Here is a 16,128-nt window from a genome sequence, read left to right as displayed (position 1 = left end):
CGGACTGCAGAAACTACTCAACTGCAAAATTGGGCCACCAGGTATGGACAGAGCAGGATAACTTAGAGGAGTCTAGAGAGTAGCTGAGAGTCCTGAGGAATCTTTCCTGAGCCTTGAATCCCAATCAACACACTACCAGCATGCTCTCTATAGATGTCACATTTTCCATGTGGCCGTGATTCTCACCCCTCTACTCCCATGTCCTCCTTTTTTGGGTGAGAGTGTGTATAAAGTTATCCTTTCCTATGTTGTAATGCCTTACCTGTGTGTTTTGGGAATGGGGTGGGGGCAGAAAACTTGTGTATTTCATTCTAAGGTTCTCACATCAAGATGAACTGAATCTATGAAAGCCTCATCTCATTAAATGATAAGATCCTAGATTTTGCAATGATGCTGTAATGGTGAGATATTTGGGGGCCATGGCAGATGGTAAGTGTATTTTGCATGTGGGAGGGAGGTGAATTATTAGGGACTGCAGGGTAGACTGTGTCAGTCAGTCTCTAAGATGGCCTCAGTATTTCTTGTCCCATAGTCATGATCATATTCACTCCCACACTTAATAGGGCAGACCTTTGCAACCACTGGACATGGTGAAAATGATGGTGTGTAACTTTGAAGCTACATCATAATAGACACTTCCTCTCTCTTGAGTCATTGGCTCTTAAAAAGCCAGCCACAGTGTTATGAAGACCCATAAGAAGCCCTACAGAGAGGTCTGTGTGGTGAAGACCTAAGGACTGCTGGTAGCAGGCACCAACTTGTCAGCTATATGAGTGAACCATCTTGAGCCTCATCCTCAACCTCAAAAGAAACCCTGAGCCAGAACCACCTAGCTAAGGTGCACCTGAATTTCTAACAGAAACGAACAAAAACTTCTGTTTTCATCCACCCAATATTTTTTTGGAGAGGATTTATTTTTTATTTATTTTGCATATTAAAAAAATTCCAGTATAGTTAACATATGATTTTTATTTTTTTATTAATTTTTTTCTTATTTCAACATATGATGTTATATGAGTTTCGGGTATACAATATAGTGATTCAACAATTCTATATATTACTCAGTGCTCATCATGATAAGTGCACTCTTTAATCCTCATCACCTGTGTCAACCCAGGCCCCCATTCACCTCCCCTCTGGTGTAATCATCAGTTTGCTCTCTAGAGTTAAAAGTCTGTTTTTTGGTTAAGAAGCCAAAACAACAACAACAAAAAACAATCCCCTTCGCCCCAAACCAAATAGGCTTTACCAATTACTCCTATCTGTTGGTGGATGAGAAAGCTGGTTTCTTGCATCCTTATCAATGCCTTATATATAATTATCATTCAGTGTAATGGAAAAAATATTTTGTTTCAATGTGCATTTCTTTGACTATTCAGTTCCTCTTTCTTTCTTTGACCATTTAATTTCATCTTCTTAGAATTGCTTGTTCATACCCTTTTATTATTTTTCCATCTGGTTTTTTTTTTTAATTTTTTTTTTTTTTTTTTTTTTTTTATGATAGTCACAGAGAGAGAGAGAGGCAGAGACACAGGCGGAAGGAGAAGCAGGCTCCATGCACCGGGAGCCCGATGTGGGATTCGATCCCGGGTCTCCAGGATCGCGCCCTGGGCCAAAGGCAGGCGCCAAACCGCTGCGCCACCCAGGGATCCCTTTTCATTTTCTCTTACCAATCTCTTAGATCTTTAAACATTTTTTTTTTCCTTTTTTTCTTTCAGAGGAGGAGAAGGGGCAGAGAGACAGGGAGGGAGAGAATTTCAAGCACACTCCTTGCTGAGTGTGGAGCCTGGTATGATGCGGGGCTTGATCTTATGACTCTAAGATTGTGACCTGAGCTGAAATCAAGAGTTGGCTGCTTAACCAACTGAGACACCCAGGTGCCACCAAAAAAAAAAAAAAAAAAAAAAACCAAACATGTTCTTGATGTTAATATTCTTTCTGTTAAATATGGTACTTGTCTTTCTGGGTTTGGTTCCTATGGAATGTTTCATAATGCCATAAGATTAAATCTTATGTTCTTTTCCTTTATGGCTATTGGGTTTAGTCATTTGCTTAGGGAAACTTTATCTTGAGATTAAAAAGCTATATGTCCTTTATAATATTCTGTATTTCTGTAGTTTTGTTTCTTACATTTAGTAAGTTCTGTTTTGTAAGGTTGAGTTGTGTCAACTGCATGAACAGGGCTTAGAAGTTCTTCCTAAAGGTTTCTTTGAAGCGATTTTCCTAGTTTTAAGGACAATTGAATGAGAAAGAAACACATGTCTTGTGCTTTGAGCTTCTTGAGGACATAATCTGTGTTTTGTGCACCACTATATTCATTATAAACTAATGTTTCCTTTTCTTGCTTATTTTCTATTGCAGTCTGCTGATAAGTGGGGTCTGTATAGTTAGCCATCAGACATACTCCATCCTTCTCTTTTTTTCCTTTAACTCTCCTTTTGATGATGAAACCAAGATCCTCTTTGAACCTGGAAGGAGACAAAGGCCGCTTCCTAGGAAAATCCAGAGTCCTCTTAGGAACAAAAAAGGCAGACGGGGAGTGGAGAAGAAGAAAAGAAAAGAGAAGAAAATAGACCATAAGGGCCTCCTAAGGACCATAAGCCTGAGACATAGAAACCTATGATATTTTCTCTGGTGCTTGTTAAAGGGACAAAAATGACTTGATGGGGGGCACCTGTCTAGCTCAATCAGAAGAGCATGCGACTCTGAATCTCTGAGTTATGACTTCAAGCCCCACATTGGGTGTAGAGATTACTAAAAAAAATTAAGTTAAAAAAATATTCTTTAAAACATGAGGGGAGGGGTGCCTGGGTGGCTCAGTTGGTTGAGTGTCTGTGTTTGGCTAGGGTCATGATCTCGGAGTCCTGGGATTGAGTCCCATACCAGGTTCTGCGCTCAGCAGGAAGTCTGTTTCTCTCTCCTTGCTCATTGCTTTTCTCTTTTTCCTCTCTTAAATAAATAAATAAATAAATAAATAAATAAATAGTAATCTAAAAAAAAAGAAAGAGGTGAAAGGCCACCTTATGTAACTCCTCTGCCCTCTGAATGGAACTGCATAGGCCAACACTCAGGCAGGTGAGGGGGACAGTGGGCCCCCACAAATTATGGCAGACTCCATTTACTTGTAAGTAAGGCTCATTTTAAGACTAATTTTTCTCTAGTGTCCTCCAAAGCCCTGATTTTGGGATAAGCCAAAAGCTAAAATCCAGAACAGGAAATATAAGAGTTCTTTATCTTGGAACTCTGCGTGTTAATAGCCAGAAAAACCTTTTTGATTAATCTTATTTCAACAGTTTGGTACACTTCATATAACTTATCTTTGAGAACAGAGTATGTTCTCTTTCCCACATCTTTTTCCCATTGTTTATGGGGCTGCTAAAAAAGCGGTTTTTTTTTTTTAAGTTTTGTTTTGTTTTACTCTTAGCAAAGTATTTACTACATTTAAGCAAAACCACGGCTTTTATCTTGGCTAAAACACCAACTCCATGAGCAAATTAGTTTTTCCTGAAAAGTGGAAAGTGGTCAGGGATTTTGCATTCCTCTGACAAAATACCCAGCTCCGAGCTTCCCCCAGACAACCATCCCTGAGACAGAGACAGCTTTGCAGTATTGTCTGGGCTTTCATAAGAGGGCTTCCGACTCCCCTGGTCTGTCTTTTGAAGTGAGCGATGAATTAAGTCTCATCTGGGTGCTACAGTCACTAGTCAATATCAAATGAGACCCCTGCCACCTCTACGGTGCCTGCCTCGTGCTATGTCTCCTTGACTGCTGAGTCCTTTAAGATGTAAGCTTCAAACAGCCAAACCGCAGGCTGCAGGCTGCATGTGGAGTGCACTTTGGCTGCCAACCCTCAAGCCTGAGAGCCTGTACTTCCCAAACTGCCACCTCTTAAAAAAGGCTTCAGTCTCACTGTATTTTAAGTATACATCTGAGTTTCTGAAGGGTGATAGAGCTAAAACATCACATGGAAAATTAATTAATGGCCACAAGTAATGACTGCCAGTCATCTTCGGAGAATGCTTTAATTCTAGTTCCTTCATTGGTTGGGATCATTTGAGGACAGTGATTTTTTTTTAAACTGTAGAATTCAGTACAAAATATACCTGCTCTGTTACTTAGATGTCAGGACGAGAAATGTACATTCCATATTTAAAAGTGCCACAGCTCCTTCTTCTATTGAAATGGCTCTTTTTTTTTTTTTTTTAATTGAAATTCTTAGGATATTCACTGAGCCACAAGACTCAGGATTTATAACCCACCCAAGGAGAGTCTCACAAGAAAAAAGTCTTGAATCCTCAAATGCCTTCAGATGCATAGGTTAATAGTCGCTTGTGCCACTGAGGAAAACTTATCCTTGCTCTTCCCATATCTGATGGATCAATTGTTACTTTGCCAATATTCATTTTAAATTGATCCCTTCATTTCAGTGATACATTTCCCATTACTTCCATATTCGAGTTTGTTTGGGGAGTTCTCTCGTCAGTTTTTCGCAAGTTTTTGAGACACAATTTATCATTCATTCATATCATTCATCCATGTAAATTATCATATCATTCATCCATGTAACGTGCACAAATCAGTAATAGTGTCTTCATAGAGTTGACTATCATCACAATCAAATTTTTCAATATTTTTGTCACACTAAAGAGAAACAGCATTAGAGTGACTCTCCATTTAGTGCCCCAGGATAACTAATGATGTAACTTCTCGTTTATAGCTTTGCTTCTTCTGGATATTTCCTATAGATGGAGTCATACATGTGATCTTTTGCGACTGGCTTTTCTTCACTCATTTTCTTTTCTTCTTTTAAGATTTTATTTATTTGTTCATGAAAGACACGGAGAGAGAGAGGCAGAGACATAGGCAGAGGGAGAAGCAGGCTCCCTGCAGTGAGCCTGATGCAAGACTCGATCCCAGGACCCTAGGGTCATGACCTGAACCAAAGGCAGATGCTTAACCACTGAGCCACCCTTGTGTCCCAATTCTTCACACATTTTCAAGGCTCCTTCAAGTTGTAGCAGAGCATCAAAACTTGATTCCTTTTTACTGATGAAGAATATTCCATTGTAAGAGTATACCATATTATATTTATACATTCAGTAGTTGATGGGCATATGTGTCCTTTCCAACCCTAGGCTATTATTATGAATAATGCCTCTAATAAACATTCATGGACAAGTTTTTTTGTGTAGATGTGTATTTTCTTGGGCATCTACCTAGCAGTAGAATTGCTGGTTAGAAAGCTAAATTTAGGGATGCCTGGGTGCCTCAGAGGTTTGGCGCCTGCCTTTGGCCCAGGGCGTTATCCTGGGGTCCTGGGTTTGAGTACCACATCGGGCTTCCTGCGTGCAGCCTGCTTCTCCCAGTCGGTGTCTCTGCCTCTCTCTCTCTCTCTCTCTGTGTCTCTCATGAATCAGTCAATCAATAAATTAATCAATAAATAGCTAACTTTACATTTCATATTTTGAGGAACTGACAAACTGTTTCCCAAAGCAGCTGAACTGTCTTACACCCTCATCAGCCACGTATAAGGGTTTAGATTTTACCACATTTTCCCCTTTTGTGGAAAAGACCGTCTTACCTCCATTGAATTGTCTTGGCATGTTCGCCAAAAATCAATTGATCATAAAGGTAAAAGCTTACTTCTGGATTCTCAGTTCCATTCCATTGATGAACATCTCTCTCCTTGTTCCATTACACACTATCTCGATCACTGTACCTTTGTGGTAAATTTTTGCTCAACAACTATGAGTCCGTCAACTTTTTTTTTTTTCAAGATTATTTGGCTATTCTGGGCTACTGCATTTCCATGTGAGTTTTAGGATCAGTGTGTCAATTTCTCCAAAAATTAATCTAGGATTCTGATAAGGATTTGAAGAATCTGTACATCAATTTGGGGGAGTATTGGCATCTTAATTATATTAAATATTCTCATTCACAAACACGGAATGTCCCTCACTTTATTGAGGTCTCTTTGAATTTCTTTCAACAATATTTTTTTAGTTTGAGTAGAAGTGTCACATTTTTGTTGATATATTTCTAATATTTTTGTTGCACTGCACATGGAATTGTTTTTAAATTTCATTTTGTAAAAGATTTTATTTATTTATTCATGAAAGAGAGGCAGAGACCACAGGGAGAGGAAGAAGGCTCCTTATGGGGAGCCTGATGCAGGACTCCATCCCAGGACCCTGGGATCATGCCCTGAGCCAAAGGCAGATGCTCAGCCACTGAGCCACCCAGGTGTCCTTAAATTTTACTTTCAAATTGCTCATTGCTAGTGTAGAAAAATAAAATTGATTTTTTAAAATTGATTTTTAATGTTAATTTAGTATACAGAAATCTGCTGAGCTTGTTAGTTTTATTAATATCTTCCTTGAGATATTATTATATTCCTTAAGATTTCCTGTATACAAAATTGTCATCTATGTTTTACTTCTTCCTTCCCATCTAGATGTCTTTTGTTTCTTCTTCTTCTTTTTTTTTTTTTTGCCTAACTGCACTGGCTAAAACTGCCTGTACAATATTTAATAGAAGCAGAGAGAACAGATATTGTCTTGTTTCTGATCTTAGGAAGCATTTAGACTTTTTCACTAGTAAGTATGATATTAGCAGTGAATTTTTCAGTGATGTCTATTGTTGCTTTGAGAAAATACCCTTCTGTTTCTAGTTTATTGGCTGTATTTATCGTGAAAGTATTGTCAATTTTGTCAAATGCTTTTCTGCGTCTATTGAGATGATTGTATAGTTTTCGCCCTTTATTCTGTTCATATGTTGTATTATATTAATTGATTCTTTTTAAGTTTTTATTTAAATTCTAGTTAGTTTACATTTGGTGTAATAATAATTTCAAGTGTGCAAGATACTGATTCAGCACTTCCCTACAGCCCCTGGTGCTCATTATGACAACTACACTCTTTAATCACAGTAATTGGTTTTTGAATGTTAAACTAACCTTATACACTCATAATAAACCCCACTCGGTCATAGCATTAATTAATTAATTAAAAGAGAGAGACTGCCCATGTGAATGGGGAGGCAGTGCAGAGGGAGAGAGAGAATTTTAAGCAGCCTTCATGCTCAGAGAGAAGCCTGCCACAGGCTGACCTTAAGATCCTGCAATCATGACCTGAGTGGAAATCAAGAGTCAGATGCTTAACAGACTAAGCCACCCAGGTGCCCCAGCATATAATTTTTATATGTTTTTTTATATATTTCCATATATATTGCCATATTCAGTTTCATTCTACTTTGTTGAGGATCTTTGCATATATATTCATAAATGCCATCAGTTTGTGGTTTTCTTGTGATGTCCTCAGGTTCAGAGATTTTTGTTTTCTGACCACTCATGTATTCCTGAACCTCTGAAGTGAATACTTTATTTTGGTTATTGTTCTTTTCAGCTCCAGAATTTCCATTTGGTTCTCTTTAATAATTTCTATCTCTGTATCAGCATTCTCTGTTTGGTAAGTCATTCCCATCGTACCTCTCTTTAACCATTCTCTCAGTATGGTTTAGAGCTGGGTTTATGAATTAAACTGGCTCAATAGATATGTCAGGAGATGTGTCAGTAGATGTGTTTGGCAGGTGGGGGATACAAGATGATCTGCTTCCTTCTGAATGATGGACGTGTGGATATGAAGCCTAGGACCACTACAGCTATTTTCCCCACCATGGCAGTAAATAAAATAACCTGAGGATTAAGCCAGGGTCTATGAAGAAAGGCAATGACAGGAATATAGCTGAGGAAAGTTGCCAGAACCCTGATGATGTCTTAACCTCTGAATCAAAAGCATTAAAGTCTTCCCTAATTATGATGTTTTCTGTTATTTGAGTCTAGACATACTCCTTGTTAAGAGGACTTCAAAGAATCCAATAGTTTTAACTAATTAAAAATTTTTCTAGGACTCATCCTAAGTAGCAAGAAGAAAACACTGTCACATAGTTTTGTCTTGTCTAGTATGTATCTGTCAGATTTTTCTGATACTTTGTATCACATGTATTGTTTTGCATCATATGGATAATTCTTGCACAACAATAATTAAAATAGCAGAGGAAAACTGCTACTGAATTTACAGCCATAAAATGCAACAGCAAGAGCACTGAACAAAAGTCCTTTTTAAGAAAAATCCGGTGTATTAGATGATGATGAAAATGCAAATCTTGAAGATTTATTAGCATGTAGAGTATTTGGTTGCTGATGACACTGGTTATGTTTAATTCAACTCAGAACCAATTGTGATTCTTTCCCTTCCTATAAGTGGGCACCAGTTCTCTTCTTGTCCTGAGGTGATTACTTGGAGAATGGGGATTTACAAATAGTTCCAGAGGGGGTGACAATAGTACAAAGATAGACAAAGGGGATACAATGATTTCCTGAGCCTGTTTGGCAAGCAGTAGAGAAGTAAAAGGAAAACAGAGGGTTTGATGAATAAACCCATGGAATGGATTAAGAGGAAAAGAGAAGAAAGAGCTAATGCATTGTATGCACTAATCCTGTAAAGAGGAGCAAATAACAGTAGGGAAATAAACTGGATTTCAGGGGGAAAATAAATCTTCCAGAACTCTTGTAGCCTCATTATGTTTTAGCACTGAGCAACCCTGGCACTTTTGGGATCACCAGGTGGAAGCTTTGACCTCAGAATTTAGGGATAGTTTTGCATATCTCTGGTCCTATTTTTGCTGTCTCTTGACCCCAGCTGTGAGACATATTGGTTTCTCTCTTCTTGCAGCACACTGTTTGGCTTCCTTTCTCTGGTTGTTAACAAACTGGTAGACTCTTTCTTACTCAGAACCTTTGGCCAAATAGTCAAGTAACAAAAGGGTATTTGATGGCAAGCAGACAATTGATCCAATGGGCAGAGAATGGAGAAAGGGAGCTCATTCTCCAGGGGCATCAAGAAGCTAAGAGGATATAAATGATATGACTGCAGGCTGAGGGGGGATGCCCAATGTCAGTGAGAGTCTCAGGAAGGGGTGGAGGGGTCTAGGAACTTAGGCCACATCCCTTTCTCTTCTGTATTTGGTTCGGGGTTTCCTGTCATGGTGCCCTTAGGGAGGAGATTTTAGTTTGTTAATGTAGCATAATGAAGGAATAATGTGAATTTGGCCCACTGTGTCCATCATCTTGGGCCCATCTGGTTTGATCCGGTTTCTGGTAGTCTTTTGTGGTCTGGTGTCAAAATCTTCTGGGCAGGAACACCTGCAGGGGAGATACGAGAAAAAAAAAAAACAGCTTTTAGAAAAATTCTCCACGGGGCTCTTTCGGTAACATGGTTCTCCCTACTCTTTGGCATAATGGGAGAAGCAGCAAGAAGGCAACTGGCTGGGTCCCTGCAGGACTGCTGACAAGTTCCTTCAAGTCACAAGGCAGGGAGCTTGAGCATGGGATCCCCCTCATTACATAAAAAGACAAAATAGGCTTGTTTGTGCCAATATATACTCTTCACTGGCCTTCAGCTTCTACGAGGGATGTTGCCAACAATAAGGAATGCCAGACCAGCCAGCAAAGTGGGCAGAAAACTGTATAAATAGCCCAGAATCTCTCTATTTTTTAAGTAGGCACCTTGGACCTTCATGCATACAGCACTGCCATTTTAATGCAGACTTGTATTAGATCCTTATAAATTATTCTGATGAAGTCGACAAGAGGACAACAGTCAAGAATCACAGAATCCCAGCCATGCCAGTGGCCATTCAAAGGAAGTAAATGGTAATGACAAGCCACTACTGTCCATTCCCGGATGACTAGTGGAGTACAAGCCTGTAGGAGTCAAATCAAATATGGATTCTCTCTTGTGAAGTTAGGACAATCTGTGGTTTAAAAATAACTGTTCTTATGGCCTTTTAATGTTTCTGTTTTGGGAAATGTGGGCCTGTTACTGGGCTAAGAAAATAATTCTGATGTTTCCCTGATTCTGCATTTGTATTTACTGCTATGTGAACTAAGTTCAGAGAGGCTGTGTCTTATCACAGCCTCTCGGTTTGGCACCACCAAATAATTTTCTCACTGGGGTAAAGAAAAAAGAAAATCTCAGAAAAACATTTACTTTGTAGGTCAGAGTTTCCCTCAGACTTCTCAGTGTGGGTAACAGATGCCCTGGCTCCCTGCCTCACTTGCTCTGCCTGCCTCTGGAAATAGATTAGAAACATCCAAATTCAGGGGAGTCCTGGTTTGGAAGGAAGAATGAACCGAGAGAGAGAGCACGCACAAATAATTTCTAGGAAACAGAGAATTGTAAACAGTGGCATAACGTCAATCTGGGAAAAGGGAGGGATCCGAGTACAAGGGACCTACAGCTTTTTCTAAGCCCCTGTGGTCTGGGAAAACAGATTTTTTAAGACTGCTGTTAAGCATGCGTGGGAGGGGGTGGGAAGGGGCTTATGTGTATGTGCATATTGGCAATCTTGAAATACCAGACTTGGGGACACGGTTGTTCTAGTCTAGAATTAAAAAAAAAAAAAGTAATTTAAAAAAAAATGATACTGGAAATGCAGGTGACTAATTGATGAGATTCTAAATGCATTTTGTGGAGGAGTATGACCTCTGGTGTTAAACTAGAGAAATTCCAGCACTTCTATATCAGCGGCAGAAAGAGAAGCAAATGTCATTTTCTAAAACCTTATGGTCAGAGGTTACAGGGCATTGTTCTGTGACTTTTCTTTCAAACTTCATTCTCTCCCTCGCTCTCTCCCTCCTTGTTCTTACAGATATAAATGAATGTCTATTACCTGCACAGCACCATCCCCATGGGACAACATTGTCTTTGTTGCAACTGCTTGACTTGGTTACATGTAATCTCTACAATCCTTTATAGGAAAAAAGGCAAAATTATGGTGTCCGTATTTTAAAGGTTGACATCTAAGTTTGCAATTCATTTGTTAATATTATAAAGAAGAGAAGAATGATGAAAACAGGAACTTCTTAAATGTGCCCCTGTCATAACCCAATAGTGTAAGATGCCCCAAACCCGCAAGTTATGAGGTCACAGATGAAAAATGAAACATGAAGGTGTTAGGGGGCATCTTGTGGTTTTTCATGATAATACTGATAGAGGATTACCATACTCTCCAAACACAGACATTTATTAGTAAGGCAATTTTTTGGGTGTATGTGATCAGATGATTCCTTAAAACAGAAAGTTGATATGTATCTGACTTATCTCTCCAGTCACAATGAGTTTCACAATATTGTTTCATGAGTTTTTTTTTTTTTTAATATTGGCTGAGCAGAAACATTATGAATCTGAGTTTTGGTATCCTGACAATTCCTCATGCTGTGGGTCAAATCTCCATTTCTTTCTTACTCTGTGCCTCCCATCCTCACCCTGAGCCCCCTTTGTGAGCTATAGGAACTCCATATATCATTGTCATAAGTCTTAGTAAACACTCTTTGTTTCTACATGATTAATGTCACTGCGCCTAATCCCGTACCAAGGCATAGAAATATAGAGGGCAAAAGACACAATATTTTGTCCCTGTTATTTTGTTTATGCATCCTCTGTGTGAAGCCTTGAACTTGCTATTTGAGAACATCAGTTTGACAAATAGAATGCAGCCATTACCTATGGTATTTTAGTAATTCTAGAACCTTACGTCAAATTTGATTGCTGGCAACAATCTTGATATTTGGGGAGGCATCTGTGTCATCTTTCATCTAAATTTATTAAATGCTAAGGAAAGTAACTTACCACGGGAACACTTCCTTGAAGAATATTCTTTAAAAATATTTTATTTATTTTTCATGAGAGAGAGAGAGAGACAGACAGACAGACAGACATGAGTAGAAGGAGAAGCAGGTTCCCTGTGGGGAGCCTGATGCGGGACTTGATCCAGGGCCCAGGGATCATGACTGGAGCCAAAGGCAGATGCTCAACCACGGAGCCCCCCAGATGCCCCCCTTGAAGAATTTAATTCATAAAACAAAATCAAACTTTTCATTCAACTCAGTTGCATAGAGCAAGAGCTAGAAGCCTATAGAATGTATTACAAAGTGGAAATAAATGTATGATTGATTTTGTGCTTGAGTTGCATTTTGCTTCACATCCTAAGGCGAATAATTTAATTTGAAAGCTTTCCTTACAGTTTCAAATTCAGCTTATTAGAACTGTTTTTAGTGGTCATGCTCACCATGCAATTCATGCACTATCTCCTCAGCCATCCCAGTGATTCAGTAAACTTCATAATTCTAAATAAATTTTATTGAATTGCCAGAAATCAGGATAGAGTATCAAAATAAAATGCTGGCTCCGTTTTTTAGCTATTCACATTCTACTCTTGACCAAGATAATCGAAAAATGTAAATTTCTGACAATACTCATTATCTTAAGCGGAGGAATAATGGGCCTAAAAACAACTCCGTCCTTTTTCTTTTTTCTTTTTCTCTTCTGGATGTTTACTTGCATGTAACAAGACATTAAAATTGTCTAACCCGTGTCCAAAGGATATCCTAAAATGAATTATTCACTCCACGGCATGGAAAACGCGCACGCGCGCGCGCACACACTCTTAGGACAAGGTAAGCAACTTCAGGGCAGCTGCCGAGTAGAGTATCAAGAAATCGGATCCAGCTGAGAATTCCAATTACCTAATGAGGGTGATCGGCTTACACTCTCATTTCTTGGTCTAATTCATTATAATCTCGGTCACAGAAATCATGCATTGAAATCACGCATATTCAGCTGGCTTGTTTCTTTCACGTCCGTTTCGGGGGAGGGGAATTGCAGTTTACCAAGAAATAGGACTGAGAAGCTCCCAAGATGGAGCAGTAGCAAAGGGTCCCCTACCGCTTTGGGTTGGTGTATCCCCTAAGAGGAGAACACGTTGCAGGAAATTCGTTGAGAACACAAAATGCAATTTTTATCGGCCCACTGGAAAGTAAATCGATTCTCAGCGAGCTCTCGCAAGCCCCAGCCCTGGCCGCGGCGCGGGCTCTCCCCGCCCGCGACCCCGCCCGCGCCAGGCCCCTCGCCCACCAGCCGCCGCGGCCCGCCTTTACTTGGTGTCTGTGCTTTGCAGGTGGGAGGAGGAGGAGCACAGAGGAGACGCCGGCGGCGGGCGGCGCTGAGCAGCCCCCAGACCCTCGAGCGAGCCGCCGCTCCGCCGCCGCCGAAGCCCGCGCACCCACCCACCGGGGCGGCCGGAGGGCCTGAGCGCCGGAGCCGGAGCCGGAGCCGGAGCCGGAGCCGGGGAGCCGGGGGCGCCAGCCCCTCGCGTGCTGCAGCAGGCGCCAGTGAGAGCCGCGGCAGCGGGGAAAGCCCTCCGCCCCCGCCAGGGGGACCCGGGAAGCCCGCGCCGGCTCCTCCCGCGGACGGCGGGGATCCCCTCCTCCGGCCCCGCCCCCACCCTCCCCGGCCGGCGCCCGGGCGGTTAACCCTCCCCGCGCCGCGGCGCGCCCGGCCCCGAGCGCGGCACGCGGATCCCGACGCCCGGGCGCCGAGGCCCAGCGGCGGGGCCGCTCGGGGCGTGGGGCCCGCCCGGAGCTCGCAGCTCGCAGCTCGCAGCTCGCAGCCGCCGGCCCCGGGCTCGGGCCCCAGGCGCTCCCCAAGCCCTGCCGCACGGGCGCGGCCAGTCGCCCAACTTTTCCTCTCCCGAGCGGGAGCCCCCGCAGCTCCTTGGCCGGCAGCCGGCGGCCCACTCTCGGCGGGGCGAGCGGGGAGAGGTGGGCGTGAGGCGAGGGGGCTGCTGCCCGCGGCCGGGCGAGGCGTGCGCGCGGGCGGACGAGCGGCGGGGTCGGCGCCGGGCCCGCGGCGGGGTGGCCCGACGTGCTGCGGCGGCGGCGCAGGTGGGCAGGCGGTCGGCCCGCGCGTGCGGCCCTCGCTGGGGGGCGGCGGCGAGGGGCGAGGGGCGAGGGGCGAGGGGGGAGGGAGGGACGCCCCTGCCCCCGGTAGCCCCTGCCGCCCGGCCCGGGGGTGCTCCCCGGCGCCCCGCCCGCCCCGCCCGCCCGCGCAGCCCGGGGCTCTCATCCTGCAGCGCCCCCGTCTCCCTGTCACTCGCGCCCCCCAAGCCGCGCGCGCCGCAAGTCCGTGTCGGTCCCCGCAGGTGATGTCATGCCCATTGTTTTGGTGCGCCCGACCAATCGGACTCGCCGCCTGGATTCTACCGGAGCCGGCATGGGCCCTTCCTCGCACCAGCAGCAGGAGTCCCCGCTCCCGACCATAACGCATTGCGCAGGGTGCACCACCGCCTGGTCTCCCTGCAGCTTTAACAGCCCGGACATGGAAACCCCATTGCAGTTCCAGCGCGGCTTCTTCTCGGAGCAGCCGCCGCCGCCGCGCTCGTCACACCTGCATTGCCAGCAGCAGCCACAGGGCCAGGACAAGCCGTGCCCGCCCTTCGCGTCCCTCCCGCACCCGCAGCAGCACCCGCACCTCGCGCACCCGCAGCCGGGCAGCGGCGGCAGCAGCCCATGCCTCCGGTGCAACAGCTGCGCCGCCTCCGGCGCCCCGGCGGCGGGGGCGGGGGCGGGGGATAACCTGTCCCTGCTGCTCCGCACCTCCTCGCCCGGCGGCGCCTTCCGGACCCGCGCCTCGTCCCCGCTGTCGGGCTCGTCGTGCTGCTGCTGCTGCTCGTCGCGCCGGGGCAGCCAGCTCAATGTGAGCGAGCTGACGCCGTCCAGCCATGCCAGTGCGCTCCGGCAGCAGTACGCGCAGCAGCCGGCGGCCGCCTCCCAGTACCACCAGTGCCACAGCCTGCAGCCCGCCGCCAGCCCCACGGGCAGCCTCGGCAGCCTGGGCTCCGGGCCCCCGCTCTCGCACCACCACCACCACCCGCACCCGGCGCACCACCAGCACCACCAGCCCCAGGCGCGCCGCGAGAGCAACCCCTTCACCGAAATAGCCATGAGCAGCTGCAGGTACAACGGGGGCGTCATGCGGCCGCTCAGCAACTTGAGCGCGTCCCGCCGGAACCTGCACGAGATGGACTCGGAGGCGCAGCCCCTGCAGCCCCCCGCGTCGGTCGGAGGCGGCGGCGGCGGCGGCGGCGGCGGCGGCGCGTCCTCCCCGTCTGCAGCCGCCGCCGCCGCCGCCGCCTCGTCCTCAGCCCCGGAGATCGTGGTGTCCAAGCCGGAGCACAACAACTCCAATAACCTGGCGATCTACGGAGCGGGCGGCGGCGGCAGCGCTGGCGGCGGCGGCGGCGGCGGCAGCGGGCACGGCAGCAGCAGCGGCACCAAGTCCAGCAAAAAGAAGAACCAGAACATCGGCTACAAGCTGGGCCACCGGCGCGCCCTGTTCGAGAAGCGCAAGCGGCTCAGCGACTACGCGCTCATCTTCGGCATGTTCGGCATCGTGGTCATGGTCATCGAGACCGAGCTGTCGTGGGGCGCCTACGACAAGGTAGGCGCTCGGACCCGCGCGCGGCGTTCCGGGGCCGGGCCCCGCGGGGCACTCCCTGCCCGCCAGCCCCGAGCCCGCCGGGACAGCGAGCAGCGCTCGGGCGCGCACCCCAAGCCGCGGGGCGACTCTGGGGAAGCCTCTCCGCGCGCACCAAAGTTCGGAAGGCAGGGAGCGCCCAGCGCGTTTGGGGACATTAGATATTTGGCTCCAGGAGTCGGGGGGCGGGGGGGGTTGCTGTTTTCCTTTCCAGGTGCTCGGGATTTAGGAGACCCTTTCAACCCAGAGCGCTTGCACTCAGGATTAAGTCCCGCTGGGCTTCCAGAGCCCGGGATCGGTGCTGGAGCCTGTGATGGCCCCGACCCGCTGCCCGGCCCTCCGCCTGCCCCGCTCTCCTCTCGCTTCCCTCTGAGGCCAAGTGGTCTGAGAGATCACAGGGCCAAGACAGGTGCTCCCCTCCTCCTCCTCCTCCTCCTCCTGGGAGTTCAACCTCGCGGGCCGGGGACTGACCGACCCCCCACTCCGGCGTTGGGGGCGCGGTGGGGGGGGGGGTGGTCCTGGAAGGTGGTTAAAAGTACTGGTTTCTTAAAAGTGCTTCTGTCTGACTGTGTTGCAGGCGTCACTGTATTCCTTAGCTCTGAAATGCCTTATCAGTCTCTCCACAATCATCCTGCTCGGGCTGATCATCGTGTACCACGCCAGGGAAATACAGGTAACTTGGATTCTGCTCTTTGTGAATGACCCAGGGCGCTGCCGCCTGCCTGGAGAAGCGCGAGGCAGCTTTTTCCGTACC

The 16,128-nt window shown here is 46.1% G+C and overlaps 1 protein-coding gene across 2 annotated transcripts in view; it reads left to right on the top strand.

Annotated features, from left to right (window-relative positions):
* Window positions 1-13,038: 13,038 nt before the first annotated feature.
* The window catches only part of KCNN2 (potassium calcium-activated channel subfamily N member 2), a 142,793-nt gene continuing 139,703 nt past the window's right edge, over window positions 13,039-16,128 (top strand). Inside the window, exons 1-3 of one of the 2 annotated variants that reach the window (XM_041762138.1) lie at window positions 13,039-13,231; window positions 14,041-15,338; window positions 15,952-16,047. In XM_041762138.1, the coding sequence (XP_041618072.1) occupies window positions 14,049-15,338; window positions 15,952-16,047 (1,386 nt within the window). In that variant the 5' untranslated portion in view covers window positions 13,039-13,231; window positions 14,041-14,048. Of the gene's footprint in view, window positions 13,232-13,562; window positions 13,784-14,040; window positions 15,339-15,951; window positions 16,048-16,128 lie in introns of those variants that run through there. The other variant, XM_041762137.1, reaches the window with a different exon arrangement.

This window comes from Vulpes lagopus, chromosome 7 (genome assembly GCF_018345385.1).
Source record: "Vulpes lagopus strain Blue_001 chromosome 7, ASM1834538v1, whole genome shotgun sequence".
Lineage (NCBI taxonomy): Eukaryota > Metazoa > Chordata > Mammalia > Carnivora > Canidae > Vulpes > Vulpes lagopus.
The sequence above is the reverse complement of the archived record's forward strand: the minus strand, read 5'-3'. Positions and strand labels throughout refer to the sequence as shown.